Source organism: Hyperolius riggenbachi, chromosome 1 (genome assembly GCF_040937935.1).
Source record: "Hyperolius riggenbachi isolate aHypRig1 chromosome 1, aHypRig1.pri, whole genome shotgun sequence".
Taxonomy (NCBI): domain Eukaryota; kingdom Metazoa; phylum Chordata; class Amphibia; order Anura; family Hyperoliidae; genus Hyperolius; species Hyperolius riggenbachi.
The window spans coordinates 540,466,783-540,485,377 of NC_090646.1; the positions used below are offsets into that span (position 1 = coordinate 540,466,783).

At 42.4% G+C, this 18,595-nt stretch overlaps 1 protein-coding gene across 1 annotated transcript in view; it reads right to left on the reverse strand.

Moving 5' to 3' along the window:
• Positions 1 to 18,595, reverse strand: part of PRDM6 (PR/SET domain 6) — a 208,814-nt gene that overhangs the window by 38,200 nt on the left and 152,019 nt on the right. Inside the window, exon 6 of the mRNA XM_068271662.1 lies at positions 17,984 to 18,326. Coding sequence (XP_068127763.1) covers positions 17,984 to 18,326 — 343 coding nt within the window. The remainder of the gene's footprint in view (positions 1 to 17,983; positions 18,327 to 18,595) is intronic.

The window sequence follows — 18,595 nt, forward strand, 5'->3', positions numbered from 1 at the left end:
ATCATTTTATAGCAGAAAAGCTGTTTTCTGTAATCTTTCAAAGCAGATTACTGTATAAGCAAGTAACAATAAATTATGTGTAGATAAGTTGTTATAATAGATACCCTAATAGATATGGTTATTTAAAAAATGGAATCAACTACTACAGTGATTTCTTTTTTCAGTAAGTCTGAACAGGGCCAGCCTTGCTGAGATCCTCTGACTGACTCCCTCATCTCCTCCGCTGACTGCTTCTAGCCCCTCCTTTGATGATGACATCATTATGCCCAGCATGTATGGAAACAGCCTGATCTGCCACCTGTCTATCTTGGCCTATATAATGGTTTGTTTATTATGTAAAAAGGCTTATAGTGCTACTACTAACAGCATATGGCAGATGTGCCATGCTCCTTTATACTTACTGATTGTTTATCGTGTGCTTCTCCTTTTGGGATTTCCGACTGCAGAAACAGAATAATACACTATTGAATTTATTAGTATTTGCTATTGCTGAGGTGCACAACAAGAAATGAGGAAGTTTATCACTAAATAGTTAGGCTGCATGGATGATGCACCCTTTAGAGTGGGAGGTGTATTACTCCTAAATCCTGAAGAAGATTTTGTACAGTACTGAAGAGTTGACTGCAGTAAGTACTTTCCTGGTATTTACTATATTATTAATAATTTTTATAGCTCTGACATCCTTCTTAGAGTACAGTCATGTCACTAATTTTTATATGCAAGACAAGAAAGTTTTAGAAAGTGGTTTGAAGAGAGCCAGTTTTTCCACACAGAGATAGGGATGGTCCACCTTCCTCCTAGGCATTTCATCCCTGTGGCTTCAGCGGTGTCTCTCATCATGTGACCTGCTGGCACTTCCTGACGGGCTATGCGATGAAAGGCACCACTGGAACCAAGAGATTGTACTTGTGGAGGAAATTGGATTGTCACTGAAGCCTCAGTCAGGGGCCACCTCTTGCTGCCAAATACTTGGGGCATCTTTGGCTATTTATACGGGGATAGGGTCGCTACCTCCGAGTACCTATACTGGATTGCTACCTTTGGCTGCCATAATATTGGGGGCATCTCTCTACTTAATATTTGGAGATGACCTCTGCCTACTAATACTGGGGGTCCACTCTGGCCACTAATATTGGGGGGCACACTGGCTACCTTATACTGGGAGGTCACCTCTGGCTACTGATACTTGGGGTGTCCTCGAGCTACCTAATACTGAAGGAGCAGCTATGGCTATCTAATACTGGGGGTAGTATTTCTATTAATTCTGGGAAGCATACCAGACACAAAGTGTCTGTGTCAAAGTGGCTACCAGACACAAAGGCTACCTAATACTACTATCTTGTGAGAGAGAGAGTGTGTGTGTGTGTGTGTGTGTGTGTGTGTGTGTGTGTGTGTGTGTGTGTGTGTGTGTGTGTGTGTGTGTGTGTGTGTGTGTCAATCTGTGATTCCTGGCTTTAAGTGACTTTTTATAGCTGATTTATAAGCAAAAGTCCTTTTTTTGGACCTCCACAGACTCCAGCAATGGTTCCTTTGGAATACTAGAAGATACATCCCGCACTATAACCACGTCCAGACAAGCCCCCGCATTAAAACATCCTGCAGGAGCCTCTTAACATCTCCAGGATGTTTTAATGCGTTGTTCACCGCTGCCATGAACGCGCACACGCCCCCTTCCGCCGCCACTCGTGTCGTCAGGTCACAGAAATACGTGATTGGGGGATGGGGACATATTTTCCCCTAACCAACCACAATGCCTGTAATGAATGGACATGAGCCCGATCACGGGCCATGCCCATTCATAATACAGGAAGTAGTAACTTAAATGTAAAAAAATAAATTAACACTTCCTATTAGATGAGTATAGTGTTTGCAGTGCCATCTAGTGGCCAAAAAGTAAAAATATACACACACACAATACATTTATTATTTAAAATTAATATAATTAGTTACTTCCAAAGTCCCCACCCCCCAAAAATACATAAATAGTTGCCTTAGAGACTCTTTTTTTAAAATATGTATGTCATGAGGGTATATTACTGTTATTTACTATGTAATAGCTGGTAATTATTATGGAACGGACACAAAAAAACCCAGAAAAAGTACACCTATATTTCCAAATGAAATATTGTCACCATACATTGTGATCAGGACACAATTATGGTAGCATATATTATTTTAAAACTATAATGGCTGAAAATTGAGAAATATTTTTTTCCATTATTTTTTGTATTATTCCCATTAAAATTCATTTAGAATAAAAAAAATTCTTAGCAAAATGTACTACCCAAAGAAAGCCTAATTAGTGGTGAAAAAAATCAAGGTATAGATCATTTTGTTGTGATAAGTATTAATAAAGTTATTGGTGAATAAAAGGGATGAGCGTTGACAAGTGAAAATTGCTCTGATCTGTTAGGGTCAAAACCCCTTGGGAGTGAAGTGGTTAAAATAAGCGACACAATGATTTAGAGTTTGCATGTACCATATGAACACTTGCAGTAGTTAACCCTTTCTGGACACGCACCTTCTGCCCCCTTAAGGACCAGAGGGTGCTGGTCCCGTAAATCGCCGCTTCCCGACGAATCGCCGCAATGACCTGTCGCTCCCGACGAACACGCTGCTCTGTCCCCGCCGCAGGCTGCTCTCTCTGCCGTCACTATGACGGCAGAGCACTGTGCGCCGGTCAGGAGCCGCTTTCATTGGCTCCTGACTCTGTCACTCCATGTAAGCCAATGAGAGCGGCTTACATGAATGACAGGGCCAGGAGCCAATGAAAACGGCTCCTGCCCGGCTCACAGTGCTCTGCTGTCATAGAGGCGGCAGGGCAGCAACGAGCGGCGGGGGCAGAGCAGACCGAGCGGCGGAGACGGGCAGGGGCGCGCGGTCAATGGGACGTAGAGTTTACGTCCGGTCAGGACCGCAGCGCCCCCTGCCCGACGTAGATTCGCACTCGCTCGGTCCGAAAGTAGTTAAATAACACACATATTTACACAAACCTATGCATGAAATCTGACAGTGGGAAAACTGAGGAGCAAAGGGGACAGAGGATTTGGGGTCAGGAATAGTGGCTTTGGGAACCCCCCCCCCCCTCACCAGCCATTGTGTGGCACACAGGCAGCTCTGGGTGACTCTGTTACATAAAGTGACTGGAGAAGGTGTTCTTGAGGAAGTGCCTGAAAAGTGACTTACGGTATTTGACATAAGCTAATCAAGGTGTTTATGTACAGAATAGCTGAAGGTCTGCAGCTGAGTGGCTACACAGGACTACAAAAACATTCATGCCTGCAGTTCAAAGAAAACGTCACATATTGTTTACTTATAGCAATACCTCCCATACATTTCCTAGCCAATAACATATTCTTCTGTTTAGATTGTACCACTTAATGTATACTAATTAAGAGCTACTTGTTGGAAAACTTAATTGAAGGTAGACATTAATGAATGTCCCACTTAATGGAAAGCCTGTTGGCTTAATGTGTGCTGTGCATGGCCACATAATGTATCTCAGCTCCTATTACACAAGTCTTGTAGATACTTTACAAAGGAAACCAAGCGTATAATAAGAGGCATTATAAATTAACCTGTTTGACCTTGCTGTCGGCTATAAACACAGATTTAATCATTCCAAGTTTACGGCCAGCTCAACAAACATTCCTACCTGAAGATCTGCAATAATGCTGCTTATGAGAGGGCCACCTTCTCTGAAATATGCACCAGCTCCTGCATTGACAGTAATTGCTACCAGTAGGAAGTTCTGTATAAATCTGAATTTTAGAAGCACCATCAGAGGACAATCAGGTCTCAAGTGGAAACAACCGTTTCAAAATTATTCTACTCTTAAAAGCAGCTACTTGGCTCATGGTGGTAATATATAGCGTTACAGTTTGTCCTCAAAGTGAAATTTTGGTGACGGATACATAAGATCAGCAACACCAGAACAGGTTTTACCTTTCAATGCCTGGATCTGAGGGAACCTCTGTGGCACATTCCATAAGTGTAGATAAAATAAGATAAAAAGATAAAAGTCCAGACTTGAATATTTCTTAAAGTTTAGTTCTAGTAACTAACATGTTTATTTCTTTATTTATTTTTAACAACCCCCTCCCAGCACCCTAACATAGTACCTCCCATTCCCTCAGAATGCACCTCCATACTAACCTAAATAGATTGTCAACTTCAAATGGTCACACAACCACACCAGCTGGGCAGATAGTCTTGTAGTGACTTTGGTTCAAGAAAAAGTGATTTGCATAAGCGCCAGGGTCTCGAGCACTGCCAGGCAAGTGTGGTAACCACTTATACACTGTGATAGCCAATGATGGGGAACAAAAACCTTATGCTGTAGAGCAAGGAACAGGTAGATACTCTCTTGGGAATGTATTGCTTCTCCTTGTCCCCCCTCACATTGCCACCTTGAGCTCACATTAGTCCTCTTGCTGCTATGAATGAGTTAAATGTATCATGGCAGTGAAGCAAAAACAAACACAGAACTGATGTGGATTTGGTGCCCTCAAAAAAAAACCTGTTTTGTACACTGTGACAAAGAAGAATGTTTACCCCGTGCAATAGCTGGAAATAAAGTCATATATAAAAAATACATACTGTATTTCCAGTGTTTAGCATTTTCAGTTTTCCCCACTACAATAGCCTGGTCATTGTAAATCTGGACTCATTTATTCTGTATATTGGCTGGGACTGTGAAGCGCTTGCTGTGTTTGTGTACCCAGCACCAACATTTCTTCCAGGTATTATAAGAGGCATATAACCTGTGTATATTTTAATTCTGTAGGTCCCCTACTTTCAAAAAGCTCTGTAGTTTTGAGTTTTCCCCGCGTATAAAAAATAAACTTTTGCATTATACATATATTTTATGCTGCGTTGTGCAGATCTAGACTTTTCTCACCAATTGGTACACAGACATCAGTGACAACCGAAAGTTGTAACAACTTGCCTTAGGGCCTGTCTCCACTTGTCAGTTTTTCTGTGCATTTTCTGCGCAGGAAAACTGTAAACAATGTCAATCAATGGGCTAGTTCACACTTAAATGGCTTTTTCACATACAGAAAAACAATTGACAGCAATGCAAAACTGTCAGACAACGCATGCAGAAAAACTGACGCACAGAAAAACTGACGAACGGAGACAGGTCCTACTTTTGGTTTGTATTACTGTCACTGTATACAAGTCGTGTAAATGGTTTGTCATGGTGTCGGTCATGTTGAGGTATTGGTCATGCACTTTGTTGGACGTGTGTGCGTAGCTTTAGACATTCAGAGTCTGTGCCTAAAATGTTAATCTGTACAAATAACACTATTGTGCTTGAAACTAAATAAAAGTCTGAAGTCCGGCCGCATGCCGCGCATGCATGCCCGGATACAGGGGCACAGAAGGACGCAGGAACAAGGCCTTTATTATATAGGATTCCCTCATTAGAATTACATCTATTTTTGTATAACACAAATATCTGTTATTGGTTTCCAGTTAAAAAAAAAAAATCATACAGATTTCTGAGCCAAAACACTTTCTTGGCTTACTGGCAAACTTTACTGAGGGCCCTTATTAAATGTAACCACATAAATTGGCTCAAAAGTTGACTTAAAAGTGCTATCTTAGAAATGTGTCAAAACCAAGATTGTGATGTCCTGGTATTTAGCAAAGTAGATCTGTATTGATTGGAACTCTCCATGAAAATGCTGTCTTCGTAAACATAGAGAATAAGCAACCATAAGTCAATTTTATTTATAGGATTTCACGTCCCAGCCCAGGCAGAGATTTTTGTGCACAGTCTGCAGTTTAACTCTGAGCTCCCACTGCTCCTTTTCTTTAATCTTTATAGAAGAAAAAACACTTCTTAAATATTTCTCCTATATTACGTTACTCTATGGGGCATCGTGTTCCCTTGCATCTGAGTAATGCATTCAGCACATACAATTAGCTCCTAACAGTGGTTGTTTTAATGTGCGCATAAATCTCTTATTGAAATACTGTCAAATCAATAAGCCTTTTTTGGTGCTATAGAACCGGTTTGCACGGTCGTGGAACATTAGTCATCGGAAGAAACATGAGGTGCTATGCATGTTCGGTGTGATAATATTAGCCTAACGCTGTTTATCCGTCGTGATCCAGGAACTAGCAGCCCATTACAATAATGAAGATGTCAGCCATTTACCTTGTGTAACACTCCAAAATTGTTTTACCGTGGAACCAGTAGTTATAGATTTAATTACTTAATTGCATGATAAAGAATAAGTGGAGCTTCGTCTTGACCCTGGAAATTACTTTTACATCTGCGGGGTGCAGAAAACATTGTTCTTTAGAAAACCTGCTTTTCTTCTCGCAACCATATCAACACAGTAATGGTCCAATGTTGCATATCACTGAAATGCTATTTTGAGCCCTCCTAAAGCAACATTGACCCAGGCAAGGTCATCGGATGAAGGAGAAAAAATTTTCAAAAGATACTTCTGCCCCACAGTGCAGGAACAAGAATAGCATCCAGCAGCACAGGTTATCTGGGCATTGGACTTCTACCGCATTGCCCTCAGACATGATATAGGTGGATTTAGTACCAACAGTTGTGTTTACCATATACTCAAAGAATTCACAGCAGGATTTAGAGCCAGAGCTGAATTTGAAAACAAGATGATTATCATTTGGCGTTAGGGGTATTGGTTAGAGTTTGCATCCATTGAAAGAATTAATGGAAAGTGAGAGAGAGGGGAGAAGTTAGTTTTTGTTGGTTAAGGTCAGGTAGGGTTAGAGTATGGCATTAAGAAGAATGTCTTCTTCAAGAAGACGTTGATGTCAGGAATGGAGTTTACATGGTGGAGGTAGTGTTGGTGGTTGGTTGGGGGGGGGGGGGGGTAAATGGATAAACATATCAGGAGAAGGTCCAGTATGGTTGTTGGTGAAGTATTATGAAGCAGATGATGTTGGCATCATATGATCTTGGCATATTGTTTTGAGATTTGTGAGGGTCGAGAGAACAGGTTTGAGGTAAGAGGAAAATTGGGTAAGTGTTGGGCTTAGTGTAGGGTTAGTAGATAGAGTGAAGAAGATTTAGATTTACTAAGCAAAGTTAGGTTTACTTATTAAGCAAGCAATGAAGAAGTCGATACTAGATGCAATTATGGCAGCCCATGGGTTTTTTTTGAGTGACTCACTGTGTCTCCAGGAGGACAATACATAGTCCAATCGTCTCTGAGGAAGTGAACAAGGCTTGAAAAACTACTTTTAGGCCGCTGAATATTTGCATGTATCTGTTTGTGCAGGGGATGAAATAAAGGGTGATACTGCTCATCTGGTGCCCGGATCCTTCTCTATTGTGGTTTACAATTAGGTTTACTTATATTTCAATTGAAGGTTGTGATGTGTTACAATTTTGTCAGGGTATGGGTTAGAGCTATCAGGGTAGGGGCTTAGGTTGGTTATAGACATAGCTGAAAGGGGAAAGTTAAGCTGCCCATTTATTTTTTAAGTTCCTAATATATTAGATGTTAGATTCAATAAAACAACGATAATCTATTAACTAGAGTAGTTGACTACATTGATTGATCATATTTATTCTTTGAACGATTTAGCAAAGCAGAAAACAGAGAGGGACCACAGGCAGTTATGATGTGTAACTGATAGCTAGCAAGCTTTGTACTGCATTGAGAAGTACTAAGTTTGTAGCAATGGTGATACAATAAATATAATCCTGTGCTGGAATCTTGTCTAATATTCACTGATGGAATGGGGTACACCATCTAACCAACTGATACCAGGTAGATATCGATTTCTTCTTCAATCTACCATATATCTAACTACATATGGCCAGTTTAGTGCTTGTTTAGGTGTGCTTGTTTAGCAGCGCTTGGCTAGGTGTAGTACTTAGGATCACCAATGGTTAAAGGGTGGTAGTTTAGGGATAACAATATACATTGATGGAGCTGATATCTTATTATTGCACCAAGATACTTATGTCAAATACCAATTTACTATTTTGTAATTGAAATTGGATTTAAAAAACAACAACTCTGCTCTTAGATGCTGGCTTGTACCTCTTCTTTTCCAACTGTTTCCCCTTCAAACTGTTAAACCAACCTCTTTTAGACAGAGACCATCACAAGTCCAGAAGTTTAAAACCAGAGGAAAAAATAAATAAGTGACTGGGGCATTGTGCTCAAGTCCTAGCTCATAGCCTCTTATTGCGCAACCCATTTTTGCCTAGAGTTGTGGAAAGCTAGCTTTTTTATTTAAAGCAGATATCATACTCAAATACAAAGTGGGCCAAAACTGTACACTGGGACCTAGTCGCGGGCCAACTTCAATGTCTACTGGCCACCTTCCTCCCTTATAAAGTTCCCAGGTGGCTCCCTTCCCTCCCGTATACAGTTCCCTGGTGTTTAGTGCTTCCCCCCCTCCCCCTCCATATGGCTTCCCAGATGTTCCAGGGCTTCACCTCCAGTATACCTTCACTGGTGGTCTAGAGTGGGTCAAACATAATGCAAAGTGGGAAACCACTTGAGGGCCAAATTTAATGGCTCTGAGGGACAGATATGGCCTGCAGGCCAGAGTTTGACATGTATGATTTAAAGTGAACAATAAACCTAAACTGAACCTAAAATCCATTAAGACTGTACATTTTGCAGCCTTGCTTTCCATTTCATTCTAACTGCTTCTTAAAAAACTCCTTTAGTGCGCAGTGCGTGGTTTAGGCACTCTGCGCCAGGTGCCGAGGGACTGAGCTGGGCGCCACTACAGCAATAATACTATAGAGTGCACATCGCACAAGGGTAATTTATTCTCCCTCCTAATTACTCGGACTTGGAGGGGGAATAGTATTTTACGCCCACAACGGCTGGATAAAACATATGCCTTGAGTGTGCAGTGCTAGCTCTCTACACTTCCAGGAAGTGGATAAGCAGACATACCCTTCCCCTCCCTTTTTGGTGTCATTCTCCAGCCTTTGCACCAATGCAGAGGCTGGAGCAAAGTCACGAGAAAGGGTGGATGGAGAACCTTTTTCTAAATTACCAGCTTGACTGAAATAATTATTTTTTAGCAAATGGTTTACATTAATTAGCACTCCCCCAACCATAGAGTGCGTTAGGTTATGATAATATCCCCCTCCTTCCAACACACATACAGAAACACATACTCTGCCTCCCTTGCACATGGCTCTTATATATGCTTTTGTTTATTTGTATACATATTTATTGTGAAACTATCTATGCAGCGCATCTGCATTTTGCGTGCTGCATTTAGGTAAATATTTCACTTATTTTAAAAGAGCAAGGAGGACAGAATTTTGTATTTAATTAATTGGATATTTTCCCCTCTTCCCAGGTCGTACGACTGTCAGATAAATGAGCTTTGATGCATAAATAATGGCCATATTATATGCACTGTGCCACTGGCCAAAGTACCAGAAATTTTAATTCACTTGTTCAGCTAAATTTCATCTTCAGTTCACGGCCATAAAATTCCGTATTGACAAACGCTCAAACCAACTTTGACTCTAAGGTATCTGGTCAACATTTTTCTTCTGTATGGATATTAGTTTATTGAATAAATGGCATCTGTTTTCCTCCACATCACTGCTAGAGCAGGTATATCTTTTTGACAGCTCCTCAGGATTTATAGCTGTGCACGCTCTGAAGAAAAATAGTGCTAAGCAAAAAATTCCAATTCATTGCCTCTTAGTACTTAATTAAGTTCCTACACGCTGCACACCGCAGGTGAACCTAGCAATGACTGTCACATAAGCTCCGAGATGCAAGGCATTCTCACTCTGGGAGACATAAAGGCATTTATAGAATCTTGGCCTGATGTTTTCCACCTATGATGGTCATTAATCTGAACCTGTGGGATGGCCAAGAGAAAACACCACATAAATCATAAAGACACGTATACATGTTGCTTTTGAAATTACATTTTTAGATGACTGCAGTATATGAAAGTTCCCTTGTCCAATTCAACACCCATTTGCAACAGAAGCAGAATCCTGGACACAAGTAAAGCTAAACCCCATGATTGTAAAATTCTCAAAACACCCCAGCCACTGTAGCAGTTAAAAATAAATATTGCAATACTGCAATGTCCCTAGTATCTAGCACCAACGGGGATAACCTGGTTCCGGGGATCACCTGGCTGGTGCCCCCCCGGGTACAGGGTAAAATACTTACCAAGCCTCCAGTGAAGTCCTGTAGCTCCTACCAGGCTCCTGGAGGCTTTCCGGCAATTTCCATGTACAGCTCCAGATGTATCACCTGGTACGCCAGGAGCCATGCACAGATGCTGGAAAGCTGCTAGAAGCTACAGGACATTGCTGGAGGCTCGGTGAGTATTTTATGGCTAGCAACCCCCCCCCCCCCAAACAAAAAGTCTCCGTAATCCCTTTTTTTTGCATTTCTTTTGTAATGTGACCCCCATCAGGCTATTCCTAGTTTTCTCCACCTCTATTGAAGGCGTGGTACTGCATCTGATTGACTTTACACGGCAGTCTGGATTTTACAAGGCAGTCTGGTCTGACCAGTAAACCACAGCAGCAGTTACATGACAAAGAGCTGTGGGTTGTGATCACGTATTTTGAAAAATTACGGTTGAGTTATTTATTTTTGAACTAAACCTTAATTCATGCATTTATACCTCATGTAAAAAAAGTAAGGAAGCAGCCGGCACCATCAGTAGTAAGATTTCTGCTCTTTTATTGCATGAGAAATTCCAGCAGATATAGCAACGTTTCAAGGTTACACACCTCTTTATCAAGCTTGCTGGATGTCAAATTATGCATTAACTAATCACAGACAACTTTATATAACACACATGGTCAACAGCATCCAATAGAATTTGAATCTAGTTTCCCCAATCATCACAGTCCTAAGTTAGTGGACCTGATGGGGAACTTCAACATAGCTGTCCTGATAGGCCGCAGCATTATGGAACCACCCACCTGTACAATCCCCGACTGCCCGGCCTGTCATCGTCTCCCTGGGTCCGCCGGAATTCACAGTGGGTTAACACCCTCTGCGCATAGCGTATCAGGCGGGTCCCCCATGTGTATACACGCAGTGGGCGGAGTTGGACCTCCGTCCCAGCGTGACTCGGCGGACTTAATGGAGACGTCAGCGGCTGTCAGCCGCCGGCGTCACCAGATGGAAACAGGGAGAGCGGCGCCGCCGACCAATCAGAGTCCTCCCATATGTACACAACGTGGCTGTCGCCTGGCAACCGTATTTTACATGCTGCCAGCGCGGCGCCACCATAACATATAAACATAACAGTGTAACAGCAGGCATTCCACCGCCATCATAAAGTCACAGGCTGCAATCTATGTGTAAAAGCGACAGCACAGCAGAAGAGCATCGCAGGGGGGGAGAGAAAGAAGGAAGGAAAAGAGTATATAGCCGGGAAATAGGAAAAGAAACTAGGAAAGAGAGAATGGGGGATGGCTTGTGTTAGTGTACACAAGAGACAGAGAGCAAGCTAGACATGATAAACGTATATCGTAAGGCTGTCCAGCAGGACAGTATAAGTCAACCCAATCCCAATGAAACCAGTTGCCAACATGTAACAATAGATCCACAAGCATGGTAAGGCTGGGCACAATGGAGCAAGAAACTGGAATCAAAAAATCACAAAAATGGTAATAAATCGAGTTCTCTATTGAGTCCTCTTGGCTCCATTGTGTCCAGCCTTTTAATCCAATAAGCCTCCCTCCAAAGTAATCTCTTAATACGATCACCCCCCCCCTCCTCAAAGGTTCAATCCTTTCAATGACCATAAATCTGAGCTGGCTAACATGGTGGCCCATCTGTGCAAAGTGATATGCCACCGCCTGATCAGTAAGCTTCTCCCTAATTGCATGTTTATGAGATGATAAACGTTTTTTAAGTTTTTGGGTGGTTTGACCAATATACAATAGGCCACATGGGCATTTTAAAGCATACACTACATAATCTGAATCACATGTGTGCCATCCCCTGATTATAGTTTTAGTGCCCTGGTGAGGGTGGGACAGTGATGGGCCCTTAATAACCGAACTACAGTGTACACAGTTAAGACAGGGATAAGTCCCTCTCCTTAGTGTTTGTACCGTATGGTTGTCAGTGTTTGCTTCTGCATGTACCAAACGATCTCTTAATGTAGGTGGTCTTTTATAGGATATAAGTGGGGGATTCCTAAAGTGCTCAATCTCAGGAAAGCTATCAGACAACAAATGCCAATGACGCTTGATGATTTTAGATATGGCCAAACTATGTGTATTGAATCTGGTAACAAAAGGGATGCGGTTTTGGATCTGTTGTCTATTTCTCTGTCCCGTACTGTGTGCATCCACTCTAGCACGTGCCCTTTGCAGGATCTCAGTGGGATACCCCCTATTCTCAAATCTGTGTTGCATCTCATCAAGTCTAGCTCCACGCACAGCCTCATCCTCAACAATCAATTGGACCCTCTGAAACTGACTGACCGGCACCGACCTCCTAGTAGCCCACGGGTGGAAACTCCCATAATGGAGAAGGGAGTTCACATCCGTGGGCTTAACATAGAGGTCGGTACTCAATCCATCACCACTCCGATAAACCAGTGTATCTAGAAAGCTCACCCGTTCAGGTGAAGAGTGTATGGTAAGTCGTATATGAGGGCATCTGCCCATCAACTCAGCAATAAAGGCCTCCAGGGTCGAGTGTGGCCCCGCCCACACGCAAAAAATATCATCTATATATCTGTGCCATTGTCTGGCATATTGTTGAAATAGTACATTGGTGTACACGAACATCTCCTCGTATACCCCCATAAAAATGTTAGCGTAGGACGGGGCCACAATCGACCCCATGGCTGTGCCCCTGATCTGTAGGAAAAAATCGTCATCAAATCGAAAATAATTGCATTGCAAGACAATCCTTAGTAAATCACATATAAATTTGATCTGCGCATCCGAAAAGTCTGATGCTGTTTCCAGCATAAAGTGTACTGCCTCTACACCCTCATCATGTGGGATGGAGGTGTAGAGGCTTTCTACATCCAAGGTAACCAGTAAGCATGGATCATGCAAAGGTTCCATATTGCGAATAATGTTCAAAAACATTTGGGTATCTCGCAGATAGGATTTGAGCCCCACTACATATGGTCTTAATATATGGTCCAGGTATTTTGCTAGTGGAGAAAAAACTGACTCCACCCCTGCCACTATAGGGCGGCCCGGGGGGTTGTCTAACCGTTTGTGTATCTTGGGGAAGATGTATAGTATGGGTGTGATGGGATGTTCTTGTGTAAGAAATCTTGCCAATTTCTCATCGATCACCTTGGCCTGTACGGCCACAGATATTACTCCACTGATACGATCTTGAATATTGGCCAATGGATCTCTATCCAACTTCTGATAGGTAGATGTGTCGGAGAGTTGTCTCAGGACCTCCGTCCTATACATACTTGTGTCCATCACAACAATTGCCCCGCCCTTGTCCGCTGGCTTAATTGTAATAGATGAATTATTTGAAAGTTCTCTTAGAGCTTGTTGTTGTTCCTTGGTGATGTTTCTGCGAGTAGTGAGGCCCAAGAATCTAGGGTTCCTGAGGACTGAATCAACCTCATTTTGTACTTTCCTCATAAATAGATCTATGATCTGGCATGATGGCGGCTGAAAATGACTTTTCAGTCTAAGGTTGGTGTCCTGTAGTTGTAACGTCTCAGAATCTTCCTCACTTGTTGATGCTAGATCAAATGTTCTTGGTATTGAGAAAAAATATTTAAGTTTTACTGAACGAAAAAATCTTTGTAGTTCCAAATCTACTTCAAGGGGATCGGTATGACTGATGACGTCTCATCACAAGAGCTATCCTCGGATTTAGCATCAAATGCAGGAGGAAACGCAGGGGTGGACGTAAGAGACGAGGGAATAAGATGCAGATTACGCCCAAGACGTCATCAGTCATACCGGAGACCATGATTGTAGTGAACATCTCGTCATGCCAGTTGTCCCCCGTGCAGACCTCTGCTCTCAATCTTGGACTATCATATGCACCTACTAATGCTCCTGATCCCCTTGAAGTAGATTTGGAACTACAAGGATTTTTTCGTTCAGTAAAACTTAAATATTTTTTCTCAATACCAAGAACATTTGATCTAGCATCAACAAGTGAGGAAGATTCTGAGACGTTACAACTACAGGACACCAACCTTAGACTGAAAAGTCATCTTCAGCCGCCATCATGCCAGATCATAGATCTATTTATGAGGAAAGTACAAAATGAGGTTGATTCAGTCCTCAGGAACCCTAGATTCTTGGGCCTCACTACTCGCAGAAACATCACCAAGGAACAACAACAAGCTCTAAGAGAACTTTCAAATAATTCATCTATTACAATTAAGCCAGCGGACAAGGGCGGGGCAATTGTTGTGATGGACACAAGTATGTATAGGACGGAGGTCCTGAGACAACTCTCCGACACATCTACCTATCAGAAGTTGGATAGAGATCCATTGGCCAATATTCAAGATCGTATCAGTGGAGTAATATCTGTGGCCGTACAGGCCAAGGTGATCGATGAGAAATTGGCAAGATTTCTTACACAAGAACATCCCATCACACCCATACTATACATCTGCCCCAAGATACACAAACGGTTAGACAACCCCTCGGGCCGCCCTATAGTGGCAGGGGTGGAGTCAGTTTTTTCTCCACTAGCAAAATACCTGGACCATATATTAAGACCATATGTAGTGGGGCTCAAATCCTATCTGCGAGATACCCAAATGTTTTTGAACATTATTCGCAATATGGAACCTTTGCATGATCCATGCTTACTGGTTACCTTGGATGTGGACAGCCTCTACACCTCCATCCCACATGATGGGGGTGTAGAGGCAGTACACTTTATGCTGGAAACAGCATCAGACTTTTCGGATGCGCAGATCAAATTTATATGTGATTTACTAAGGATTGTCTTGCAATGCAATTATTTTCGATTTGATGACGATTTTTTCCTACAGATCAAGGGCACAGCCATGGGGTCGAATGTGGCCCCGTCCTACGCTAACATTTTTATGGGGGTATACGAGGAGATGTTCGTGTACACCAATGTACTATTTCAACAATATGCCAGACAATGGCACAGATATATAGATGATATTTTTTGCGTGTGGGCGGGGCCACACTCGACCCTGGAGGCCTTTATTGCTGAGTTGATGGGCAGATGCCCTCATATACGACTTACCATACACTCTTCACCTGAACGGGTGAGCTTTCTAGATACACTGGTTTATCGGAGTGGTGATGGATTGAGTACCGACCTCTATGTTAAGCCCACGGATGTGAACTCCCTTCTCCATTATGGGAGTTTCCACCCGTGGGCTACTAGGAGGTCGGTGCCGGTCAGTCAGTTTCAGAGGGTCCAATTGATTGTTGAGGATGAGGCTGTGCGTGGAGCTAGACTTGATGAGATGCAACACAGATTTGAGAATAGGGGGTATCCCACTGAGATCCTGCAAAGGGCACGTGCTAGAGTGGATGCACACAGTACGGGACAGAGAAATAGACAACAGATCCAAAACCGCATCCCTTTTGTTACCAGATTCAATACACATAGTTTGGCCATATCTAAAATCATCAAGCGTCATTGGCATTTGTTGTCTGATAGCTTTCCTGAGATTGAGCACTTTAGGAATCCCCCACTTATATCCTATAAAAGACCACCTACATTAAGAGATCGTTTGGTACATGCAGAAGCAAACACTGACAACCATACGGTACAAACACTAAGGAGAGGGACTTATCCCTGTCTTAACTGTGTACACTGTAGTTCGGTTATTAAGGGCCCATCACTGTTCCACCCTCACCAGGGCACTAAAACTATAATCAGGGGATGGCACACATGTGATTCAGATTATGTAGTGTATGCTTTAAAATGCCCATGTGGCCTATTGTATATTGGTCAAACCACCCAAAAACTTAAAAAACGTTTATCATCTCATAAACATGCAATTAGGGAGAAGCTTACTGATCAGGCGGTGGCATATCACTTTGCACAGATGGGCCACCATGTTAGCCAGCTCAGATTTATGGTCATTGAAAGGATTGAACCTTTGAGGAGGGGGGGGGTGATCGTATTAAGAGATTACTTTGGAGGGAGGCTTATTGGATTAAAAGGCTGGACACAATGGAGCCAAGAGGACTCAATAGAGAACTCGATTTATTACCATTTTTGTGATTTTTTGATTCCAGTTTCTTGCTCCATTGTGCCCAGCCTTACCATGCTTGTGGATCTATTGTTACATGTTGGCAACTGGTTTCATTGGGATTGGGTTGACTTATACTGTCCTGCTGGACAGCCTTACGATATACGTTTATCATGTCTAGCTTGCTCTCTGTCTCTTGTGTACACTAACACAAGCCATCCCCCATTCTCTCTTTCCTAGTTTCTTTTCCTATTTCCCGGCTATATACTCTTTTCCTTCCTTCTTTCTCTCCCCCCCCTGCGATGCTCTTCTGCTGTGCTGTCGCTTTTACACATAGATTGCAGCCTGTGACTTTATGATGGCGGTGGAATGCCTGCTGTTACACTGTTATGTTTATATGTTATGGTGGCGCCGCGCTGGCAGCATGTAAAATACGGTTGCCAGGCGACAGCCACATTGTGTACATATGGGAGGACTCTTTTTGGTCGGCGGCGCCGCTCTCCCTGTTTCCATCTGGTGACGCCGGCGGCTGACAGCTGCTGACGTCTCCATTAAGTCCGCCGAGTCACGCTGGGACGGAGGTCCAACTCCGCCCACTGCGTGTATACACATGGGGGACCCGCCTGATACGCTATGCGCAGAGGGTGTTAACCCACTGTGAATTCTGGCGGACCCAGGGAGACGATGACAGGCCGGGCAGTCGGGGATTGTACAGGTGGGTGGTTCCATAATGCTGCGGCCTATCAGGACAGCTATGTTGAAGTTCCCCATCAGGTCCACTAACTTAGGACTGTGATGATTGGGGAAACTAGATTCAAATTCTATTGGATGCTGTTGACCATGTGTGTTATATAAAGTTGTCTGTGATTAGTTAATGCATAATTTGACATCCAGCAAGCTTGATAAAGAGGTGTGTAACCTTGAAACGTTGCTATATCTGCTGGAATTTCTCATGTAATAAAAGAGCAGAAATCTTACTACTGATGGTGCCGGCTGCTTCCTTACTTTCCTGCTGATTGTTCCAGAGGGCTGCTGGACTACTAGCCAGGCACATCCAAGTGAACAACCATAGAGGGTGCCACCACACTACTACCTACCTCATGTAAAAAGAAATACTTACAAACTTTATTTATTTTCAAACATTTTTTGCAATGTGGTTACTACACTGATAAAAAGAAGCAGTACGGTGTAGCTAGTGTCTAATAGGGAAGTCCACTGAACTGTCAATAGTAGGAAGACACTGGAGGCCTTGATCATGGACCATATTTTTATTTTCTGCACATCTGCACAGAAATACATGGGTTCTTGCCTAGCCAACTTTATCGGTTTATAGGTGTAAGTAAACATTTGGGTAAAAAGAGTGTCACTGACTCACTGATGGGCTTAAAGCATGCCTTTTAAAATCATTTGCTACTGTTCCTCACAAAAGCTTGGTGCAGACTTTTAGGATGTGGGGACTAGGAGGGAATGTTTGTACATATATGGGACAAGAATGGTTTAATGGGCAGCAACAAAAGGAAATTAGAAATGGAGCAAAAAATTGGGTTACGCATCAGCGTACCGCAAGAGTCAGTACAGAAGCCAATTCTTTTTTTTTTTTTTTAAATACTAAAATCCTTAAAAGCATGTTGACAAAAAAAGTAATGGGCAGCTAAATGTCAGATAGAATTTAACGTGATGGCAATAGCATAGCACTAAATTAAATATCGCTGGAAAAAAACACCTGAAGACGAAATTCTTGATAACAAAAGTTGGATCTATTCTCCACTATTAATATGCATTGTAGCTAGAAACCTTCAAGCATATCCATACCATCTTGTTTTACCTGTCTGGATTCTGGGTGCACACATGCATCTGTAGTAGAATCCGTTGGGTAAAAGTCTTAAAGCATTGTCCACATTTCCAAAGATGCCAGTCACTGAATTCTGAGTTGAGTTGGCTTGTTGAGGTCGGACTGGCAAGCACCCGCTGGTTTTTAGCATTAATCTGGTTAAATCCTGTGTCCAGAGGCCCAGATTTATCCATGAGGGAATAGTTTCTGTTGCATGGAGTCTGTGGGAAAACTATGGACCTTTGCAATGTGGAAGAAGGCAACTTGCCATTTTTGTTGAAAGGTTGTAGAGCATCTTGTCTGTTCATAGCTTCCATGACTGGCGATGGAACATTCACTAGAAGACACAAACACAGTGAGCTGATAAATATCATTCCATTGTTCCACTTTTATAAAATGATGATGAAGAGGGAGACATATCTAATATTAGAGGTGTTAGCCCAAAAATATATATACATTTCTACACTATATGCACAACCTGTTTATTGTCTTTTTATTACCCATCGCCACTTATTTTTTTATTATTTATTTATAGAAAAAATGTAATAAAAAGAAGGTGGTGTGAAGAGTAAGATAGCATAAAGAACCAATGTTACCTATGTTAAA